The sequence below is a fragment of the Myotis lucifugus genome, unplaced genomic scaffold, assembly GCF_000147115.1.
Source record: "Myotis lucifugus unplaced genomic scaffold, Myoluc2.0 scaffold_636, whole genome shotgun sequence".
In the NCBI taxonomy this organism is placed as follows: domain Eukaryota; kingdom Metazoa; phylum Chordata; class Mammalia; order Chiroptera; family Vespertilionidae; genus Myotis; species Myotis lucifugus.
This window is the reverse complement of record NW_005871684.1, coordinates 345660-367706: the sequence shown is the minus strand read 5'-3', so window position 1 is coordinate 367706 and position 22047 is coordinate 345660. Positions and strand designations below refer to the sequence as shown.

The window sequence follows — 22047 nt, the reverse complement described above, 5'->3', positions numbered from 1 at the left end:
AACGCGAGACAGGTGACAGGGCACCTGCGACGTGGCGGGGGCGTGGCTCCCTGCTGAGCTGGGGGCGGCCCAGGACCTTAGCAAGTCCCCCCCGCGGGACGAGCAGCGGGCAGTCCCGACCCGGGAGCGGTGCCCGCCGGTGGAGACCAGAAAGCTCTCCACGACCCCAGCTACGTGCCAAGTGGGGCGAAACCCTGGTTTTGGATAAACAACTGTTTCCTTTTCTTAAACCTTTGATTGCCTGGAGGAAGACGGCAGATGACCTTTCTACGGAAAACGGAGTCACCGGCCCTGCAGGTTCCAGACACGCTTGGAATGCGCAGAATTTGTTAATTAAAAAGGATCCCAGGTGGATCCTGCGTGCGGTGCGTGCGCCCCCCTCCCTCCCCCCACTTTCTTTTTCCGATGCACATTCGCGTGTTCATTCCTTGGGCCACGGACTTCAGGTCAGAAATTCATTGCTCGCTCGTTCGCTTTTTGAAGGTGGTGAGAAAGGTTATTTTTTGTTAAATGTTTGGACGCGCTGTTAAAGCTGTTAGGGAAGTGTCCCTTTCTCAGGACTTGTGCATAGTTCAGGGATAGTTTCTATGAATCTGTTCATCTGATGACGCCTTCCGTGGCGGTTCCTATCTGAACTTCTTTCAGAAGTTACTTTCTTGATAGTATTAGTGCACACCCGAGTTTTTATTTTTTTAAATCTCAAAATGGCAGGGTTCCTCTAAGCAGCAGCTCTCTTGAATAGAATGATGAGAATGTATTTGTGGTGACGGCGTTACACTCCAAGTAACTATGGTTGATCAAAGATAAGCAGGATCTTTTTTTGGATGAACTTTAAAATTTTAAATTGATCCTGTGTCCTGCCTCCATTTCTCCTGATGAATCCTACAACCTGTTTTTTTCCTCTTGTTTTATTCTGAAAATTTTCTTACATAAGAAAACTGTTGCAAGAATAGGAGCTTGAAGGGCAACTTGGATTCAACCATTAGTAACATTGTTTTCTTTCCTGATTTTCTAGTTTACAAGTTGGTGTCTACATTCTTTTGTTAACTGTGTTTTGGTGTGTGTTTTAATAGGTTATTATTTTTATATGTTTTTATTGATTTTAGAGAGGAAGGGAGAGGGGAGAGAGAAACATCAGTGATGAGAATCATTGATCAACTGCCTCCTGCACGCCCCTACTGGAGATCAAGCTCACAACCTGGGCATGTGCCCTGGCCGAGAATCGAACCCTGAGCTCCTGGTACATAGGTCAAGCTCAACCACTGAGCCACACCGGCTGGGCTTAAGAGATTATTTTTTTAGGGACCCAGCAAAACTGAGTGGAGAATACCGACTTCCCATATATGCTCTGTCCCCAAAGGCACAGCCCCCTTCTGTCAGCATCCCATTGGCTGCAGTCGGGACACGGCAGACCCTCATCCCAGGGCCCTCAGACTGCGTCCTACAGATTGCAACAAATGTACCATGAAATGTGTCCGAGATTATAGTGTCACCTTGTTCCACTGCCCTGAGAACCTCCTCCGTCCACTGATGCTCCCTCTCTGATCCCTGGTAACCACCGATCCATGTACTGTCTCCGTGGTCTTGCCTCTTCCGAAGTGTCACGGGTTTGGAATCTTGCAGTGGGCGGCCCTTTCGGACTGGCTGCTGTCACTTAGTCACCTGCTCTAAGTTTCCTCCACGTCTTTTCGGGGTTTGAGAGCTCATTTCTTTTTAGCTGAATAATATCCCATCACCTGGGGGACCGCGGTTTATCCATCCATCCCGTCAGGTCGCTTCCAGGCTTTCCCAGTTATGAGTGAAGCCGCTAGAAGCATCCGTATGCAGGTTTCGTACGGACATGAGTTTTTAACTTGGATGCATCCACACCGAGGAGCGTGCTTGCCGGGTCGGGTGGTGAGAGTGGGTGTAGCTGTGTGGGGCACCCCCACACTGACTTCCTCCGCGGCTGCCCCCCCCCCCCCCGTGTCCCCACCAGCAGTGCGTGCGGTTCCTGCCGCCCCGCGTCCTCCCCTTCCCCGCTCGGGGTGGTCGGTGCCTGGACTGTGGTCTCCAAAGGTGTGCAGGGCCTCCTTGCGGCTTTCGTTTGCGTGTCCCTGATGCCAGGGGACGTGGAGCATCTTTTCATGCGCTTCCCTCTTTGGTGGCGTGTCTGTTACGGCCTTTGGCCCATTTTTTATTAACCTATTTACTTTTGTTGTTGTGTTTTACGAGTTCTTTGTATGTTTTGAACAACAGTGCTTTATCTGACGTGTCTTTCCCAAATATTTCCTCCTGTGGCTTGTCTTTTTCATCTATTGACAGTGTCATTTTCAGAGAAGTTTCTAATGTTAATAACGTACAGGCTATCAATGATTTCTCTCATGGATTGTGTCTTTGTGCCTAGGAAATCGCCACCACCAAAGCCATGTGGATTTTCTCCTGTTGTCTTCTAGGAGTGAGATTCGACTGGGTGGTTTTTACATTACTTTATTAAGGGTCTCTGTAGTTTAATGTGTTGAAAAACTTTACTATAGAAAAACAGATATTTTTTTTTTTACTCTGAATTTAATTCCTTCTGGAGGATTGGTCTTTATCCCAAAGCCAGTTTCTGTTAGAATTAAACTAGACAATTCGTGACAAGTCTACCATAAAACTTCTGCCTACAGATTTTCATTTTAAAGTTGAAAGAAGTAGGAATCAGTGGTGAGAAGGGTGCACCGAATGTGTGCTTCTCCGTCTCGCCTCGCCTCCCAGCCCCAGGCCCAGGTGGTCAGCTGTGCCGCGGGGCACACTTTGTCTTATTCTGGAAAGTGTTTAGTTTGCACTCAGATCTGAGTGTTCAGCTTCCTTGAAAATCAGGTCACACAGCTATAATCTGCTGGGTTTTTTTAAAAAGAAAAAGTAGCTTAATGTGAGGTTCTAATAAGTTTGAAATGTGAGGCATGTGGAATCATTATTTGGATTAAGGAACACTTCATTGTTCCTAAAATATTTTTCACACTGAAAATAAATTTCTCTGGGCTTCTCCTTGAACTTTATTTAAAAGTGAATTTGTAATATATATATATATATATTTATTTCAGAGAGGAAGGAAGAGAGAGATAGAAACATCAGTGATGAGAGAGAATCATTGATAGGCTGCCTCCTGCACGCCCCCTACTGGGGATCAAGCCTGCACCCCAGGCATGTGCCCTTGACCGGAATCGAACCCGGGACCCTTCAGTCCACAGGTCGACGCTCTATCCACTGAGCCAAACCAGCTAGGGCTGTTGAGCTTTTTTAGGTTATGAATACACAGCTACTTTGCATTATAGTAAAATAGAGAGGTTTATAAGGTGAAGCACTCATTGCACTTGTTTAATAACAAAGACTAACACGGTTCAATGAGTCTAATGTTTATTATTTTTTAAAAGTCTGCATATTTGGCAGAAGAGCTCTGGATATTAAATGTTAGGTCTTACCTTCGTCCTTCTTTTCCGTGGGCAGCGTTGTTATGTTTTTTGTACAGCTACCATGAGACGTGCCTGCGTGTGTACACGTGAGTGTGTGTTTAAAACCACCCCTGTGCTCTCCCACTGCGCACACCTTGGAACCTGGTTCCCTCAGCAGCGTGGGTCACGGAGCCCGCAGTTCAGCTGCAGCTGGAGAAAGCGCACCCTCTAGGCCGGCGGTCGGTGCCAGCTGTCTCCTGGGGCCTCTCCCGGGCCTGCCTCTGCCGCAGGTTCCCCGGGGCCTCGGAGGGACCATGAGATGCCGGGCCGATGGGCGGCGGGGCCTGGGGGTGCGTGGGGACTTAGCCAGCAGCTACACTGACGCCTCTGAAACAAGCCTGGGAGAACTCTGAGCACCGGTTCATGTTACCATTTTAAGAGGCTCAGACATACTCAGTAGGCATCGCCCCTAAAACAGCCCAGGGAACGGTCACGTGTGCCTCAATCTGCTTTGGCGTCGGAAGGGCCCGGGGGGTGACCTTCCTGTGGGTGACAGGCTCAGCCTCGGGGCTCGGAGCGCGAGCGGCTGAGGTTCGAGAGCAGGGCGGCGCGCGTGGGGTCAGCTGGACCGTGGATGCTCCACCTGAGCTCAGAGAACAAGCCTTCGGAGGCCCGAACGGGGTGGGGTGCGGGGTGCGGGTTTTCACAGTAGAACAAGGACTTGAGCAACATTTAAACACTCGCCACTGCTTCTTCCCGCTGAGTCATGGGGCGGCCTTAGCGACAGGCGAAGAGCTTCTTCGCACACGTGTGCACGTGTGTGTATGTATGTGCACGTGTGTGTATGTATGCGCGCGTGTGTATGTATGTGTGTGCATGTGCGTGTGTGTGCATGTATGTGCGTGTGCGCGTGCACGCATGTGCGTGTGTGCATGTGTGTGTGTGTGTGTGTGTGCCGTGCAGTGCTCCCTCGTACGGACGCACAGACTTCAGGAAACTTCCCCGGTGGTGACCGTGAGCTGGGCAGTTCTGTCCCGTTACAGCTGCGGCCTAAGCCCTTGCCTGACCCTGAGCATCCGTTTCCGGAAGTGCAGCCACCGCGGCCAGTGGCCTGTTCCTGGGTAGCTGGCCGCCGTCTCAGTGGCCCCTGCGGGGGCCGTGCCGACAACCCCAGCAGCGTGGGAACGACACACGGACGGCGCCGGTTCCCTGCGGAATCCGAGGTCTGACGGTGAAGGGGTTTCGCCCGCGGATAACTTTTCATGTGGTCACAGTCCTGATGAAGACCCGGACCCCCACCAGCCCGTGTCACCCTCTGGTGGATGACACTGTACTCACAACCACGGCATTGCCCTGGCCAGCGTGGCTCGGGATAGAGTGTCGGCCTGCAGACCAAAGGGTCCCGGGTTCGATTCCAGTCAAGGGCATGGACCTCAGTTGCAGGCTCCTCCCCGCCCCATGTGTTTCTCTCACATGGATGTTTCTCTCTGTCTCTCCCTCTCTCTTCCACTCTCTAAAAAATCAATGGAAAAATATCCTCAGGTGAGGATGAAAAAAAAAGAAACCATGGCATCGCTCTGGGGGAAAATGCAGCCGCAGCTCGGACTGGAGGGCGTGGAGGGTGGGCCTGTGGACCCTGATGAAGCCACGCCTCTGCCCCCCGCGAGCCCGACCTTGTGCGAGCCCGGGACCTGGCTGAGCCTCCGCTTTCCTTCCCGCCGGGAACCTGGGGGAAGGGCGCCAACACGGGCGTCGGTGGTGCTGGGGCCTCGCAGCCGTCCTGCCGCGGTGTCACCACAACCTCGATGCAGGAACAGGTGCAGGCGGCGGGCACGGGGAGGCTCGCCGCTGCCGGTGGTGACGCAGACGCGCCTGACGGTCTAATCAGGCTCCCGGGCCCGCCGTCCGGCCTTCACTTGCGGCCCTGAGAGCGTCCTCGGGTCCTGGTGACTCGGCCAGGGAGTGACGTGAGGGTGGTGACGTGGTTCTGAGCATCAGGACAAGCGGAGTCCAACGAAGTCGCCAGCCTCTTGCTTTGCACACCTCCGGCAGCACTTGGAGACACTGCCTTTAAAATCCTGACCGAGGGTATTTCCCATTGACTCAGAGAGAGTGGGAGGGAGGAGGGGGAGAGAGAGAGGAACATCCATGTGGGAGGGACACATCTGTTGGTTGCCTTCCGCTCACGCCCCAGCCAGGGCTGGGAACCTGCAACCGGGGCACGTGCTCGTGAATGGGAATCAGACCGGTGACCCTGCAGTCCGGTCAGTGATTCTGCCTCATCGTTGATGTTTCTCTCTCTCCCTCTTCCTTTCTCTCTGAAATTAAAAAAAGAAAAGAAAGAAACCCGTGGCTCAGTGTTATCACGTGTGGATGGAGCACAGTGTTGTGTACAAGGTGGCTCGTCGAGTGAAGCAGAGGTAGCGCCTGGTCCTGGCCTCTGAAGGCGCCCGGAGTCCGATTCCAAGAGCTGGCGGCTTACAGCGGGGACTGTACCCGCAGGGCCGCCGCGGGCCATGGCAGAGCCTCACGGTGACCTGGGACGGGCACCGGCCACCGTGGGCTCCGTGGTTCTCCATGGGCCCTGTGATTGATTCTCCGTGGGCTCCGTGGGCTCCGTGGTTCTCCGTGGGCTTTCTTGGTTCTCTGTGGTTCTCCATGGGGTCCGTGGTTCTCCGTGGGCTCCGTGGTTGGGAATTCACCCCAGTCCAGGGCTGGGGAGCCTTCCTGTCTTCACAGCTGTGAGGCCCACGTCTGGCCGAGGTTGCGTGTGCCTGGCCCACGGTGTCAGCTGTCACACTGGCCGCGTCTTGTTTGCAGTCTTGGCTCTATGTGATTCGAGTTGAGTGCTTTTTGGTGCTGATGCTGCTGTTTCGAATGATCCCGGGCGTAGTGCCCGCGCCTGGCTCCCCCGGTGGAGGCCGGGTGTGTCAGGTGGAGAAAGCGCGCTGGGCGGGCTGAGCCCCGGCCGAGTCGGTGTGGGGGCCGTGCAGTCAGCAGCAATAGGGTGCCTGTGCATAAACACGTGTGACACAGGTTAGGATTGACTGACGAACACGTATGACCAGGGCTCACAGGTCCCTGCCCCGTGTTTCCCGTGAGAGCAGCGAGTCAGGACTTGTTAATTCCGTGTCCCCGTGACTCCCACAGCGAAGCTGCCTCCAGGGAGACTCACCCCGTCTCACACGGGGGGCTTCAGGAGTTAGAGGGGCTTCGTGATATCATGGGGCCACTAGCAGCGGGAATCCACGTTTCTCTGAGTTTAAGAATTTCGGGACACTTTCTCTTACGCCACAGGTCATGAATTTGCAACATCATTTTTCTTTATTTTTCAAATACTGACATTTTGTCTTACAGACATCCAGGGCCACCCATCAGTGCCTGAGAAAAGCACTGACTGTTTCGGCTCAGATTCCAATACAGCAGCGCCCACAGTTTGCTTTCACTGCTGCGTGAGTGTTGGAGCAAGGAGGGTGTTGGTGGGAGCTGCCTGGTGCGGGGAGCTGCCCCCTGGATTAGGAAGTGATGCGTGAGCGTGCGAGCCTTCCTTCCGCCTCCTCTTCACCTGGGCTTCTAGGAGCCGCTCTGCTGTCCTCCAGGGACGAATGGATGAGAAAGTGCTGTGTGCACGGAGGGACCATCCCAGGACACGGGAGCAGGTGGAGTCTTCCGTGGCTTCTGGCAATACGTGTCTCCGTCTGAAATATTTCCAGCAAAAGAAGTTCCTGTGCTTTGGAGTCTAGTTAACAAAGTCATGATTGTGTCTCTTAATTGGGATTTTTGTAAAGGTTGTTTATTTTTTTAAATATATTTTTATTGATGTCAGAGAGGGAGAGAGATAGAAACATTAATGGTGAGAGAATCATTGACCGGCTGCCTCCTGCACGCCCCCAACTGGGGATGGAGTAGGCTACACAAACATGTGCCCTTGACCGGAATTGAACCTTCAGTCGCAGGCCGACGCTCTATCCACTGAGCCAAACCGACTAAGGCTTAATTGGGACTTTTCAGGTTCTTAGAAACCAACATTTTAAGCATCTTTGTCCGTCTGGCTGCTGGGGAATGCCCAGACTGGGTGTCTGAACCACAGAGCTGTGGGGGAGCCTCTCCCGCTGCAGGCTCCTCCCAGGGCCCCGCCGGGGACACGGGCTGGGCTCGCTGCCTCAGGAGGGCTCCACCTCATGACCTCCTCACCTACACAGGCTGGCCTCCTCCTGCCATCATCTTGGGGGACAGGGTCTAGGCAGGTGGATTTAAAGGGGGGGGACGGACACAGACGCACCCCGGCAGCTTTGCAGACGTGAAGAGCAAGGTTTCTCCGAGTTTCCCGGGAGTTTTCTGGGAGTTTTCTGGGAGGGCCAGCAGAGGAACCCGCGGTGGGAGCCACCCGTGCGCACAGGCACGTGCGGGCCGGTGCAGGGCGGTCAGTGCTTTCACACTGCAAGCGCGTCCAGCACAGGAGCGCTTGTGCCCTGGGCGCCGGCTGGCTGCGTGCTGGAGACCCGTCCCCAAGTGGTGGTGTTTGTGGGTTGTTTTCTGTTTGTTTGCTTGTTTTGTGAATCCTCATCCGGGGATATTTTTTCCATTGATTTTGAGAGAGAGTGGAAGGGGGAGAGGGAGGAGGACAAGGAGGAAGGAGGAGAGAGACAGACAGACCGACAGACATCAAGTGGTGGCCTCCCGCACGTGCCCAGCCAGGGCGGGGGTTGGACCTGCCGCTCAGATACACACCATTGACCGGGAATCAAACCCTTGACCCTGCGGTGCCCAGGCCAGCGCTCTAACCACCGAGCGACCGGCCAGGGCTATGGGTTTATTTCAGGTCGGCGCAGGTCCCCCACATGTGTGGGTGTGTGTGTTTCTATCAGGCGTGCAAGGTTATGTGAAGGTTATCATTTCCATTGGCACATCAATTAAATATCAAGTCATCATTAAAGAGCCTGGTTTTTATGTTAGTGAAAGAGTCACTGGAGAACTTCCTGTGGGAGGGGAAGACCCCTTTCCTCGCTGCCCGGGTCCTGCTCTGAGTGAGTGCCCACCACGGTCAGTATACAGTTTGCCGTTAGTGTCCAGATGGACACGTTAAAAGGACCTACGGTGGAGGTTTTCCAGGTGGGAAGCGACGGAAGATGCCGCGTGAAGGCTCCGAATGGGTGTAAGTTCAGCCGTGAGACGTGGCCGAGCGAGAGCAGCTCCCTGCTGTCACCCCTGAGGCGGCAGCTCTTGCTGCGTTCAAGGTCAGAGGGCACGAGGCTCCCAGAGATGGCCTGTCCTGAGATAAGGGCCCCGGATGGAGAAAGGTGAACTCAGGCCACTGGGGAGACTCCTGGGATGACAGTCCTGTGAGGCTGACTTGACCTCCTGCCCCCGACAGGGTGTGGGTGGGAACCCGGCCTGCAAGGTCAGGGGACGGGGTGGGACATCCACCCGGACTCCCCTCCCACCTTGCTCAGGCTCAGGACTCAGTAAACACTTCATTGCTGCCTCCAGGGCTCCACGGGAGAAAAAGCCCCGGCCAGTTTGCTCAGTGGTTAGAGCATCGGCCTGCGGACTGAAGGGTCCCGGGTTTGATTCTGGTCGGGGCACAGGTTGTGGGCTTGATCCCCAGTGGGGGGCGTGCAGGAGGCAGCCGACCCATGATTCTCTCTCATCACTGATGTTTCTCTCTCAAATCAATAAAAATAATATTTTTTTAAAAAAATAGGGGAAAGAAAACCAGAGAGAAAAAGGACTCAGCGGCTGCAGCAGGTGGAGGGAACCCGGGGAGCCGAGGGCGTGCAGGGCCAGCCGCTCCCTGAGGCCACAGGCTCACAGCCCGAGGGCACCTGGCAGCGGAGGGCAGGCAGCCGGGCACTGCCCAGGCCTCGCCCCCCCGGCCGGGCAGCGCGGTTCTGCTGCCTGGAACCTGTTCAAACAGCCGGTGGCCGGGTGTCGGCAAAGAGCCCTTTGTGCCTCTGAGGCGGCTGCCGCCCGCCCGCCCTCAGGGACCAGGTCAGGCTGCGAGCCCGTCGTCTGCTGACACATTAAAAATGCAGAGGCACCCGAGCCGGGAAGCTGAGCCGCCCGCGTCGGCGTTTCTCCCGCAAACACGGGGACACTTTCCACGGCAGATTCTCCTGTTTCCTCACGTTTTGCTCATTTGTCTGCTTGGCCTTTTCTTTTGTTTCATGTTGAGATCATCGGATTTTCATTGTTATGTTTGGCTGTTGCTTTTCCAACTTCATAAAGAGCCATGTGTTTGTGATTGAAAGAAGCAGCGCCCTCGCCCCCTGCCCCCCGACTCTGCTGGGAAGTTATCCTGGGGCTGTGGTGCTTCCCTGACCTGGCTCTTCTCCCCGTCAGCGGGAGCGGCTGGGGGTGACTGTCGGGTGGTTCTGGGTTAAAAGAGAGGATGGGGACCTTGTGGAGCAGGTGACCAGAGAACCAGTAACCAGCGAGCAATTGGCGGTGGGTCAGAACCAGCGCGGTGCCGTCGGGGAGCGGGCCGTGCTGCGCACGTGGAATGCACAGCGTCGCTTTAGCGGCCGGTCCCCCAGGAGGAGCAGCCGGACAGACAGGACCTGCCCCGCCCGGGAGGGGCCTGCGGAGCCCTCCCTCCCGGCTCCGGCTTAGTCTCTGGACAGTGACCCTTGTTGGTCCCTGTGTTGGAGGTCGTCAGGCTGGCACCGCCCGAAGGAGGAAGGAGGCTGCCCGTGGCCTCTGCAGGCGTGTGCCTGGCGTGTGCCCGTGGCATCTGCAGGCGTGTGCCTGGCATGTGGCTGTGGCCTCTGCAGGCATGTGCCTGGCGTGTGCCCGTGGCCTCTGCAGGCGTGTGCCTGGCATGTGGCTGTGGCCTCTGCAGACGTGTGCCTGGCGTGTGGCTGTGGCCCCTGAGCAGACGGACCAACGGACGAACGGGCTCGGGCAGCGGGCGCCCTCCCGCCCAGGTGCCCCTTCCTGCTGGGAGGTCCTCCTTGGGGTCTGGGTCCAGGGCCTCCACTCCCGGCTGGGCTGGCAAAGGCCGGGCCACTGGGCAGCTCTCACCTGACAAGAGCCTGGGGTCAGGTTCCACGGGTGGCCCGCCTCCTGCACGGGGTGGAGCCCGTTCTCTAGACGCAGCGGGCACGTCAGCCGGGTGCGCTCTGCCCTTCAGTGTGGGCAGGAGGAGAGCTGGGCGGGGCGGGGGCCGTGGCTCATCGCTCCTCCTCTGCCTGCAAGAACCCCATCCCCAGGGCTCCAGGCTGAGCGGACAGGCACGCACGGTCCTCGGTCCTCGTCACCACGTCCCCTGAGGGCACAGGCGGTGCCTTTGTTGAGGGTCTCGGTCCCCTCCCCTCTGGAGCCCCAGGTGCCGGCGTAGGGGCGTAGCACGCGGCCGACGCTGCGGAGGGTTCAAGGGGTATATTTGAGCCAAGCTGGCGACATGCTCGGAGCAAGAGCCGAAATGGTCCGGAGAAGAGCCGTTCTCACTCCTCTCGTGCGTTTGGGTCGGGAGGGCAGGAGGGGAGATCGCGTGGCGGCGGGGAGCCCGGCGGGATGGGTGACAGGGAGGCAGGGTCTGTGCTCTGGTGGCGGCTCGTCTCCGAGGCCCAGGGACCTGGATGCACAGCAGCAGGGGGCAGGGCCGCTTCAGGCAGAGTCGGGCCCGTCTCCTGAGAAGCCACCTGCTGGCGGGGGACTGCCGCCGGCCGCCCAGCGAGAACGTGGGCCTCCATCCAGCGGCTACTTCCTTAGCAGCCGGAGGCAGACGTGGCCCCCGGCTTCACGTGGCGGGTTCCACACGCTCACCTGTCTGTCACCCAGGAAGCGCGTGACCCTGTAGTGACTGTGGACGGGGCCACGTAGTTCTCGTGGGCCCGGCACACACGGGGCGGCACCTCTCACCCCCAACGGAGACCAAGCCCCACGCGAGCGCCACAGGCGTCTTCGGTGGAACAAGTGTCCCCAGTAACACCGGTCGGCCTGACCTAAAGCTTTAACTTAACTCCTGGCCTGTGAACCTAAACACTTGGAGCTGTACACGCGTAAGCAGCTTGTGTTACGCGCTGATGTTACGTGGGATCTGGGCGGGAGGGTGAGGGCACGGGGATCGCCCGGAGCGGGCGCCGCAGCCCCTCGACCTCTGCGGCCGTTCCTGCTCCTCAGGTCCTCGGTGTCCTGTTTCCATGTGTTGCCCTCATTGTCCCATGGCTGCTCTGTGTTTGGATCGTTGTCTGGAGCCGGGGCTCCGGCAGCCGGGACACAGGCGGGGCTTTGTCACAGGCTCAAGTGTGTAAACACGGCTTCGGCTGCTGGTGGCGGTCGGCGTGGCCCCCGGGGCTGCTCAGACCGAGGGTGGGTGGGCCCTCACGGGGCGCGGGGCGCAGGGCATGGGACTGGCACACGCTCCTGCCTGGCTCTGCAGGGACAGGACGGGGCTGTCAGGTGGTCACACACCATCTGCCAGGTCCTCGTCCATCCGGGACCCACTGTCGCGAGCCTGGCCCCAGGGGTGGCCCAGGGTGACCTCAGCCTGACACAGCCCTCGTTCCCTTTCCTTTCATGTTGCAACCAGAACATCTCAGAGTTCTGTGAAGCCAGGTCTGCCCCCCTCCCTTCCCATCCCCTGATAGAGAGAGCCACCCACAGAGTGGCCGGGACTGCGGGGACGGAACGGGCTCCTGCAGGAGGCACCTGACGGGCTCGCGGAGTCTCTCCCTTCCCGGCCCTGCCCTGACAGCGTCTGCCTCTGGGTCCGAGAGGCTGGGTTGGCACAGGACCCACCCCGACGGCAGAAACGAGGCATCCAGGATGAACACCAGGCCTTCCCTCTGCAGCCTCCCGTGGGTTGGCAGGGCCTCTGTCCTCCAGGGAACCGTCCTGGGGTCACAGCTTGGCCGCCCCACCCGGGTGGGGGCAGGACGAGGATGGGCAGTGACTGTCCTCACAGCAGGATCGCAGAGGTCATCTGCCGCTGAGGGAGGAGGAGCCGAGACCCCAGGGGATGGGGCCCAGCTTCTCTCCTCAGCCCAGCTCCACAGCTTGTTACAAAACCCGATCTGTGTGCTTGCTGCCGGACCTGACCTCTCCTGACCTTTGTTGGTGCAGGGAGCAGGTTTCCGAGGTTGGAAGGAAGTGACTTCGCTGTTTAATGACGACGACGAGGAGCACCTGCTGGGAAGATGCAAATCTCCCAAGTCCAGGGGGTAAGTCCCTGCGGGAGGGGGGGACGCGGGCCACAGGCCAGGCCAGGCCCCCGTGGGTCCCCCCTCATCGCAGCCCCGCAGCCCCTCCCTCCCTGTCACGTGGGGAGAGCAGGGCCAGTCAGGTGACACCTCAGGCCCCTCCCCTAGTGAGGAAGGTGCGCAGGGCCCCCTGATGTCTGGGGAGAAGCCGGGGCTGCGGGAAGGCCCGGGGGCAGCGGAGCTGCAGGCGGAGGAGCGTGGAAGCTGCAGACCACGGCCCACCTCCCCTGGCACCAGAGCCGCGACCCAGAGCTGCCTCGCTTCGCTTCACGGGCAGGTGTCGCCGTGACCACCTGCTTCCCCAGGAGGCGGGGCCTGCGTGTTGGTCCCCTTGGCCTCGTCTCCTGGGACCCCGTGTGCTGGCTGGGTCCCTGGGGACCCCGGAGGATAAAAGGAATTCTCCCCGTATTGGGCCCTGGGTCCCTCCTGCCGACAGGCAGGCACGTGAGCACCAGTCGTGTCTTCTGTGCACGTCCACGTGTGGGTCTGAGAGGCGGCCTCACGAGTGTCAGCAGCAACACGTGGGGACGACGTCTCCCTCGTTGATTTTGCTGTTTCAGGTTTTACACATCGATTGGCGTTAGCGTCCCACACACCTTAGATGGTTCTAGAAAAGGAACCTTTATTTACAAAATGGACAGAATCTGAGGCCCCTGCATCACCCCAACCCAACTCCTTTGACTCCCACAGAACCAGCTTACGGTTGAAGGAAGAGCTGAAGACGGAGAAGAAGTCTGGGTTTTGGGACAATCTGGTCTTAAAGCCGAACACACAGTCCAAGAAGCCGGACGAGATCGAGGGCTGGGAGCCCCCCAAGCTCGCTCTCGAAGACCTGGCGGCCGAGTCGGGCCCCCTGAGCGACCAGGCGCCCCAGCCGGGCTGGGAGGAGGGGGCCAAGGGCTCCGGCAAGTACACCAGCCTGGCCGGCCCGGGGGGCAGCTCACGCTGGAGCCTGCGCTCGGCCGGGAGGCTGGTCAGCATCCGGCGCCAGAGCCGCGGCCACCTGACCGAGAGCTGGGAGGAGCTCGAGTGACCGGCTCGGCCAGCGGGTCACACCAGAATCTGCCCAACGTTGCCGCTCTGGCTCCTTCCGCTCAGAGCCTTAGTTTGCTGTCTCAGGTGTTTTCAGTAGAATTGCTAGTCTCTCCAGGTCTCACACCCTGGGGAGGAGTTTCCAAACACTGTGACCGCCCGGTGCCTGCACACTCCTGCCCCTGGCGGTGCAGTCTCCGGTGCTGCCCCACGGGTACAGCTGCCTCCGTTGGCCGCATGACGCGGTGACTCCCGCGTGGAACCGGGGGAGCTGACGGTGACACCAAACGCAGCCGCCGGGACGGACACGCCCAGCCGGGGGCCGCGAGTCTGGCCAAGGCCGCGTCAGGTCGTGTTTATCCTGGAAAATCAAACTTTTTCTCAAATTAAAAATCTGTCAGCAAATCAAATTCTAGAGAAGTGAACGCTGCCTGCCGCCGGCAGAGGCCTCGTCCACGGTGGGTGCAGTCGGCGCTGCGTGTGTTGAGGTTTTATTTTTACTGCTGGGCTTGTAAACATCGATCTGTATTTTCTTCTACAAACCTGTCGTGCTGTTCTGATTACAGATTGCAGGATGCCCTAAAGTGTGGGTCGATTTCAGTCACTTGATATCGTAATTTTGCTTGGAAACTGTTCACTTGCTCACTGTAGAAAACTTGCAACTGTAGAAAACACTGGAAGTGCCTCCTTTCTAGAATGCCCAGGGTTTTGTTTTCAAGGCGAGATGCTGCGCCTGCGGTGGGACCCTAAGGGCTGCGTCCGGCCGTGGGCGGCGTTTTGTCCGTTTTGTCCTTGGCACTGCGACCGCGGGCCAGGGCCCCGGACAGCTCTCCCCGCGGGCGGCCCGGTATCCAGCCGGGGCTGGTGTGAAGGACCAGGCATCGCTTTTTGTCACGAACAAGGTCTGGCTGCACTGGATTCTCTCGGGAGGAACATCCCGGTTGCTCAGGGCTCACGGTGCTGCTCCCCGGAAGGGGGCTGGGTCGCTCCCAGGACCCGCCACACACCCCACGCCTGGTGGGTCGGAGCGTCTGTCTGTCGTCTGCCAAGCCTCTGTCCGTTCACCCACCTGTGTTTTTCAGTAGAACAAGAAGTTTACTTGGCGGAGCCTGGACACGGATGTGCTCTACGTGGTGCTGGGGCTGTGGGCCAGGCTCCGGTCGAGGTGGGACTGTAAACCGCACGCTCATCTGCAAACATTTATGCAAATGCGATGTTCTTCTGCTGTATGGGATCCGGTGAAAAGGGCTCGGTGGGTCTTCCTATAGATATTTATTGCTGTGCTTCAGGAGAAAAATAATCTACCAAAGCAACTTTTTTGCAGATGTTGAGATTGATTGGGTTCTGGTTGAGGGGTCGTTTGAATTCTGTGTACAGACAACTGTGCGAGGAGCGAGGTGTCTGCTCCTTCTACTGATGCTTTAGTATTTTTCATACAAAAGCAATGGCTGCAGAGAAGGTCAAATCCATCCTTAATGCTGAGGTTTTAAGAAATAAAAGTATCATTTATATTGTCCTTGGTCGTTGGCCTGTCATTGGTGCCACGTGAAGGTCACTGCTCACTCGCCTCAGGCCTGGAGCCAACGGCCGCCTCTCCACACGTAAACCCTGTTTTAAATGCAAACTACGTGCAGATGTTTCATAATCCATGACCGACGTGGACCTGAGCTCCCGTGTGAGCTGCTCGCTGCTGTCTGCGAGGCGGGTCTGTCTGGGGCTGCGGGGTTTTGAATCAGTTGTTCCGTGAGTTGGAGACTGAGCTGCCTCCCAGCTCCGGCTGAGAAACAAGAACATCCCAGTCGGGTGTCCTGCCACAGCAGAGGCCGGGGCGGAGCTGGGGGAGGGGGGTGGACCCTGCGGGGATTGGAGAGTTGTGGAACCGTTTCCATGACAACAGTGGCATCTCTAGGAACCTAGTGTGCCCCTGTGAAAGGAGTGGGAGCTAGGAAAGCTGGAGGAGGCGCCAACCAGAGAGGCTTCCCTGAGCAGCCTCCTCTGGGCACTGACTTCCCACCCCTGCCAGCTGCCCAGGTCGCTGGCCAAGCTACCCCTGGAGTCGCTGTCCTGGTCCCTGAAGCAGGGAGAGCCTGTGGGAACCCCCGCGGCTCCCAAGCAGGAGCTCTGACTCACCAGGAGGAGCCTGCGTCTAGCTTTGCCCCCCGCCCTCTGCCTGCAGCTCTGAGGGGCTGGGACAACTATTTCAATGAAAAGTACCATGTCAGCGTGCAGGAGGCAGTGGTCAACGACTCTCTCATCATTGATGTTTCCATGTCTCTCTTCCTCTCTCTATAATAAAAACACATTTAAAATAAATACTATTTCAGCCCACCAGGCGTGGCTCAGGGGTTGAGCGTGGACCTGTGAACCAGGAGGTCATGGCTGATTCCCGCCAGCGCACATGCTGCGGGCTCGACCCCGGGTGTGTGTGTGTGTGTGTGTGTGTGTGTGTGTGTCTGCACGCACGCGTGCAGGAGGCAGCGACCAATGATCCGCTTCACTGATGCTTCTCTCTCTCCCGCCGCCCCCTCTCTGAAGTCAGTGTTAACAATGCAGCTTAGATAATGTAATGTTTTCAAGAAAGCTGACCAACCAGGCAGGGAGTGACAGGAGCGGCCACTGGCCTTGAGGTTTTGAGGATGATTTGTTTCTTTAGAGACCAGGGCTTCAAAGGGCTTCCCTGGCTGTGGCTGTGGCGGTGGCGGTGGCCACAGGCGCCAGGAACCCTGATCCCTGAGCCTTCAAAGCGCAGCAGCGGAAGCCTGAGAGCCAGGGGACCAGGGGGGCCAGGGCGGGGCCAGAGTGCAGCAACCCGAGGCGGTCCAATCTGAGTCACTGTTCCACGGAGACGTGGACTCCCAGGGTGAGGGCAGGGCGCTGCCTGACATGCACTGTCTCCCGGTGTATGTTTGAAGGAGGGAGATAGAGACGATGCTACTAGCCCCCGACCCTCATGACTCACAGATGAACACGCGGCCATGTTCACCCTGGCCGCTGGGCAGCCAGGTTACAGGTGACTTTATGCTATACACCTATACGCGTTTTCTAAAATGGACTTGCATTATTTTTAAAATAAAACCATCTTTTAAAGGTTTCAAAGGCTTAAGTAAGTATGAAACCGCTCACTACAGTTCTCAGTCAGGGCAAGCCTGAGGGGTGTCAGTAAACATGGTTTATTGTCTGTAAAGCAGTTTCCACACAGAGACGTCAGGCTGCCCCACTGCCGCTCGTCATGTCGCCCGTCCCTCCAGGGCTCCGGGGACACCGGACGCCGGCGTCCGAGGGCAGCACGGTGCGTGGCCGGGGCTGTGGCTGGAGGGCGGCCACGCCACTCACACCTCTGCTGGTCACAGACACTTTGCACAATTCACAACTCAATCGCCAAACACCAGGACGGACACACAAATATTCCCCTAGGTCATTTGGTCACAACCAGTGTGGTTAAAATACATCTTAAGAAAAATAAATATTCTGCACAAGGTATTTACACGGAATGCTGGTCCCCCGCCCCCGCCCCCCCGCCTTACGCAAAACCTGGAGACAAGTGACCATCAAGCGTGTCACTGATTGGTGTCAGCTCAGCACAGCACGTGGCGCTCAAAACCCAGGGCCCTTCGGAACCGTATTTGTTAGGAGGCAAAGTTGCAAATTTTCCAATGCTCAGAAGAATATAAGTTCTTAGAGGAGGAGGCGGAAATGACTTCACTGGGTTCCCTGACCCTTCAAAGGTGAACACACACAGCGCGGCGTCCCCGCCGGAGCAGGAAGCTGCCAGCGGCTCGGCCGGGCAGCACGCGGTCACAGGATGCTGGGCTCGGAGGCTGACACGTCGTGGGGAAGGGCCTCAGAACTTGAAGAGGTCGATGAAGTGCTGTGGGGACACGGGCGTGAAGCAGCTGTTGGGGTCGGTGGCCGTGCAGGGGTGTCCCGAGTCCTGCGGGAGGAGGCGAGGGTGACACAGGTCGGTTACCAGCTGCCTAAGCATCCCAAACCCGCCTCTAAGCCATGAGAGCATGACACCGGCACACACGTGGTCTCAGCGCAGAAACCTCCTGCTCCCGTGCTGGACGGACAGCGACCCCCGAGCTGGCCTGAGCTGGCCCTGCTCAGAGAAGAAGACCCCAGGTTTCTGCCGCCCTCCTCCAGCCATGCTACCAACTACGCCCATGCTCCCCATGACCATGCCCAAGCTCCCCTGGGCCACATCCATGCTCCCCTGGACCACGCCCACGCCCCTTGACCACGCCCATAACCATGCCCATGTTCCCCATGACCATGCCCACGCCCCCACCCCCTGGACCACACCCATGCTCCCCATGACCTTGCCCATGCCCCCTGACCATGCCCATGCTCCCCTGGACCACGCCCATGCCCCCCCCAGGCCCACGCCCCCTGACCACGCCCACACTCCGGGATTGTACTTAACAGGAAAAGTGGGTTTTGTGTGAAAGGACTGAGGAACTTGAGAGAACGAGTGGCCTAAACGTTACAGCCGGCGCATTCGCTGGGCCTGACCACCAGGTGCTGAGGGTGCCTTTACCTGAAGGAAATGCTACTGGGCGCGCCTGGAGCTTCCCCTAAGGCTGAGCCTGGCGCTCAAGTGCAGGCCTCGGGCATCTCATGCAAACCCTTCCCTGGGGCTGACCTAAGCCAGGCTGTGCACCCGGCAGGCGGGGCTGCGATGGGTGCGGGGTGCCCTCGGCGGGGCAGGCGCAGGGTTAGTCCCGAGCAGGCGGGAGGTGTGAGTACCTGGAACAGCAAAGCGAGGCGGCAGTCCTGGAGATGGAGGACAGGTCGGAGGAGCGGGAGGAAAAGGGAGAGATTAGAAGGGCGGCTGGTGAGCTGTGTGTGACAACAACTGAAAGAAACCAGCAGGAAACGGGCGACAGCCAGGTCCCTAAGGCAGCACCGAGACTCCAGCCAACACCCGGCACCCGCAGCTATGACGCACGTCTCACTCCCCCACGCCTCTCACGCCGTGACCAGGCTGCAGGACACCACCCTCCGTGTTCCTGCAAGACGGGAGCAGAGCCGCCATGACACGGGAGGGGACACTGTGCCATGGAGTCGTTCACAGCCTTTCGGGTCGTTTGGGCCACCAAGTGCAGGCGCCACTGAAGGGACCACACGCCCTCCGCTCGCTCCGCCTGGTCACCAGGTCTGCGCCCGGCGTGGGGGCCACGGGGGCCGGCAGAGCCTCCTCTCTTCTGCTCCTGCGTCTCCGGCTGCGCCGCTCCGTGCTGGACTTGGCCTCGCACAGGACGCGCACTGAACCAACACGTGTGGTGTCACAGGCGGAAGCCAGGCCCACAAGGACAGGGCAGGGGCCGCAGGACGCCCGGGGCCGGGCTCACACAGCCTTTAGTTTCACCGCTTTTTACCCGTGAATCTCACAGGAAACACAAACTCAGGGCAAAGCGTGGAAAGCACTGCAGGTGAAACAGCTCACTTGCGAAGAAAATAAAATTTAGTGAAGGAGGCACGTGGAGTCAGCCCTGAGCGTGGAGAACCTGTCCTCAGAGACGTCTGGGGGGAGCAGACAGGAAGGGGACCCATTAGACTTCTGGGGAGGAGCAGACAGGAAGGGGGCCCATCAGAGACATCTGGGGGGGTAGACAGGAAGGGGTCTCGGCAGAAGGGCCCTACGTGCTCTGGATGGAAAGTGAGTGTCCAGGTACAGATTCCTCACTGAAGGGCTAGACTTGATAAGCAACCAGAGTCTGTTAGGTTCTGACCAAACAATGAGAAAATGCACGTTTACTTGTGTGTGGAGCTCTGAGAAGAGAAGCCGGGAGGCACATGGGGGGGGGGGGGGTGCCCTGAAGCAGCTCTGTGGCGGGGGAAGGGGCAGCTGTGGGACGAAGGCCATGTCTGGGGAACAGGTAAGTGGAGGTCGTCCTTTCTAGGCCGAGGGCTCGGGAAAACCGCCAGCCAGGAGCAGCCTCTGCCAGGGGAGGCCCAAGGGCGCCAGCAGACCTGCTGCCTGCCTCCCCTGGGACGTGCCTCCCCTGGGACGTGCCCCACCCGCCAAGTCACCACAGGGAGGACCGCCATCCAGGGACAGGCAGAGGCCAATGTCGGCTCGTCGTCGCTGGGATCCGAACCCAGGGCACTCTGTGTTCACGAACCTGCCTGCCCGGCGTCTGGGACAGACAGCCCCGCGTGCTTCCGCCACAGCTTCCTGTTTGCTCCCCTCTGTGCTCCCGTGCAGATGACAAGCTGTCCCTGCCCGCCGCCCGCCCGCGCCCGCAGCTCACCTTCCAGAAGAGGGTGCTGCAGTGCCGGCAGAAGAGCAGCGTGTCCCCGTACTGCTCCCGCGTCGGGTAGCACTTCTGCAGCGCAAAGTACATCAGCTTCCACTCCACGTGGCCCTTCTCCGAGAGGATCAGGTGTCTGCAGAACTAGACGCGCACACGGCTCAGTCAGCAGTGGTGAGCAGAGCGTGACGAGGTGCAAAACTGTTAAAGAGGCAGGTGGCGCAGGCAACACGGAATCACTGGACTTAAACTACCTGGGTTAAATCCAAGGGACTCATCAAAGGACGCGCGTGTCCCCACTATGGGACCCCACACAGCCGCGACGCAGATTTCACTACTCAGATCTGGCCTGATGCCCATAAGTAGTTCAACTAACAGTAAGTCCAACCCCGACGCTGCACACCTGAAACTGATATAATACTGTATGTCAACTGCACGTGACAAGTCAAATCAAAGAGGCAGGAAGTTACACACATCTCTGCCCGACATGAGCAAAGGCCCTGAAAAGACATTTCTGTGGAGATGTACAAACGGCCAAGAGGCCCAGGGCCTGCCCTGAGTCGGAAGGAGACGCCGTCACACCCGCCGGGGGTGGGAGTCGCTGCCAGGCGGCACCTGGGCTTTCCATCTGGCTGGCACAGCATGCAGACAACATGCACCTGTGGTGCCAATCCTGACACCTGACATGAAACTCTGTGCGGACGACAGAGCCTCTACAGGGGCCCTTTAGGTCTGAGCTGGTGTGGTTCAGTGGACAGAGCGTCGGCCTGCAGACTGAGGGTCCCAGGTTCGATTCTGGTCAAGAGCACATGCCTGGGTTGTGGGCTCGTCCCCAGAAGGCAGCCAATCAATGATTCTCTCTCATCATTGATGTTTCTCTCTCTCTCTCTCCCTCTCCCTTCCTCTCCGAGATCGATGAAAATATATTAAGAAAAATACAGTAGCCCTTTACGGAATGCATGCAAGGACCTCACAAATGGTCAACCATGTTCCCAACATGCCGCCATACACTTGACCCTCGAGCTGGGGAGCAGCCAGGGCACCTGGGGAGGGGCCCCCAGGAGCTCCGGGCCGCCACCCAGACGCACGTCACCTGCTCGTTCCCTAGGCACAGCCCTCCCTCAAACACGCACCGTCCCCACACCCGTGCCGACTCCAGAATGCAATCTCGCTCTTCCCCTTCAAGTAACCCTGACCCTGTGCTTCCCCCCAAGACCCCCCAGAAGTTTTCCTGGGGTCGCCCACCACCACAGGACTCAGTCTAGCAGGCATCCTCTGGGTCCCAGGGGACCTCTGGGAGCCTTGGCCTCTCCTCTCAGGCCCTCAGGAGCCCTGTTAGCCGCTGCCCGAGGCCCGCTGCCTCCTCTCGAGTCCCTCAGACACCCGGGCCTCTCGACGGGCTGCACTTGGGCACCTGGGAGGCATCTCAACCCACCGTCTCCACCTGTGACTCCCAACCCCCAGGGACCACGGTACACGGCTGCGCCCACCCCAGCCATGGGCCTCAAGTCCCTGGGTTGGTCCATGTCCACACCCTTCCTTCTTGGCGCCGCCTGTCATCGGCTCCCTGTGCCACTCATCTGCTCTTCACACTAGAGCTGCACTTGTTCCAAACGCCACCAGGCAGAGGAGGGTCCATGGGGCTCATGACGCGCCTCCTTGTGTAGGGCCCTGCCACGCGGACCACGCCCACAACTGCCACTGCCCCGTGACCTGCATTTCCTCAAGGGGTCCTCCCCCGTCAGCCTGCAGAGTGGAGGTGCTCACAGCACACCCACTTCTCCACTTCCCGTGTCCGTCACCAGCTCCACCACAGCTGTCTCTGCGGACGTGGACCGCCCGCCTCCCCTCCCCTCCCGCAGACCCAGGCTGCCTCGAGCACAGGCACAGCCCTGACCGCGGAGCATAACGCAGGGAGGGCAAGGAGGACGTGGACAGCGGCATGCCGCCCGCCGCCCAGGAAACCAAGGCTGGCGGGGCCCCGGCCATGGCGGACACGCAGCCTGAGCCCATAGGGGAGACGGCGACACGGTGCTGTCAACAGAGGGGGAACGCCGGGAACGCCGCCCTGTTCTGTGTTCCGTGTTGGGTCATATGAGTTCACGGTCCTTTTTAAAGATGAACAGGAAACTGCATAAGCTGTCG

At 58.6% G+C, this 22047-nt stretch overlaps 2 protein-coding genes across 2 annotated transcripts in view; one reads left to right on the top strand and one right to left on the bottom strand.

The window, feature by feature from the left end:
- The window catches only part of TDRP (testis development related protein), a 14701-nt gene extending 563 nt beyond the window's left edge, over window positions 1–14138 (top strand). The window contains exons 2-3 of the mRNA XM_006105121.3: window positions 12480–12577; window positions 13307–14138. Of these exons, the coding sequence (XP_006105183.2) occupies window positions 12480–12577; window positions 13307–13649 (441 nt within the window). The 3' untranslated portion in view covers window positions 13650–14138. The remainder of the gene's footprint in view (window positions 1–12479; window positions 12578–13306) is intronic.
- Window positions 14139–16779: 2641 nt separating this feature from the next.
- FBXO25 (F-box protein 25) overlaps window positions 16780–22047 on the bottom strand; it is a 30509-nt gene continuing 25241 nt past the window's right edge. Inside the window, exons 9-12 of the mRNA XM_023746217.1 lie at window positions 21681–21771; window positions 19903–20046; window positions 18395–18421; window positions 16780–17579 (exon numbers count right to left, since the gene is read on the bottom strand). Coding sequence (XP_023601985.1) covers window positions 17490–17579; window positions 18395–18421; window positions 19903–20046; window positions 21681–21771 — 352 coding nt within the window. The 3' untranslated portion in view covers window positions 16780–17489. The remainder of the gene's footprint in view (window positions 17580–18394; window positions 18422–19902; window positions 20047–21680; window positions 21772–22047) is intronic.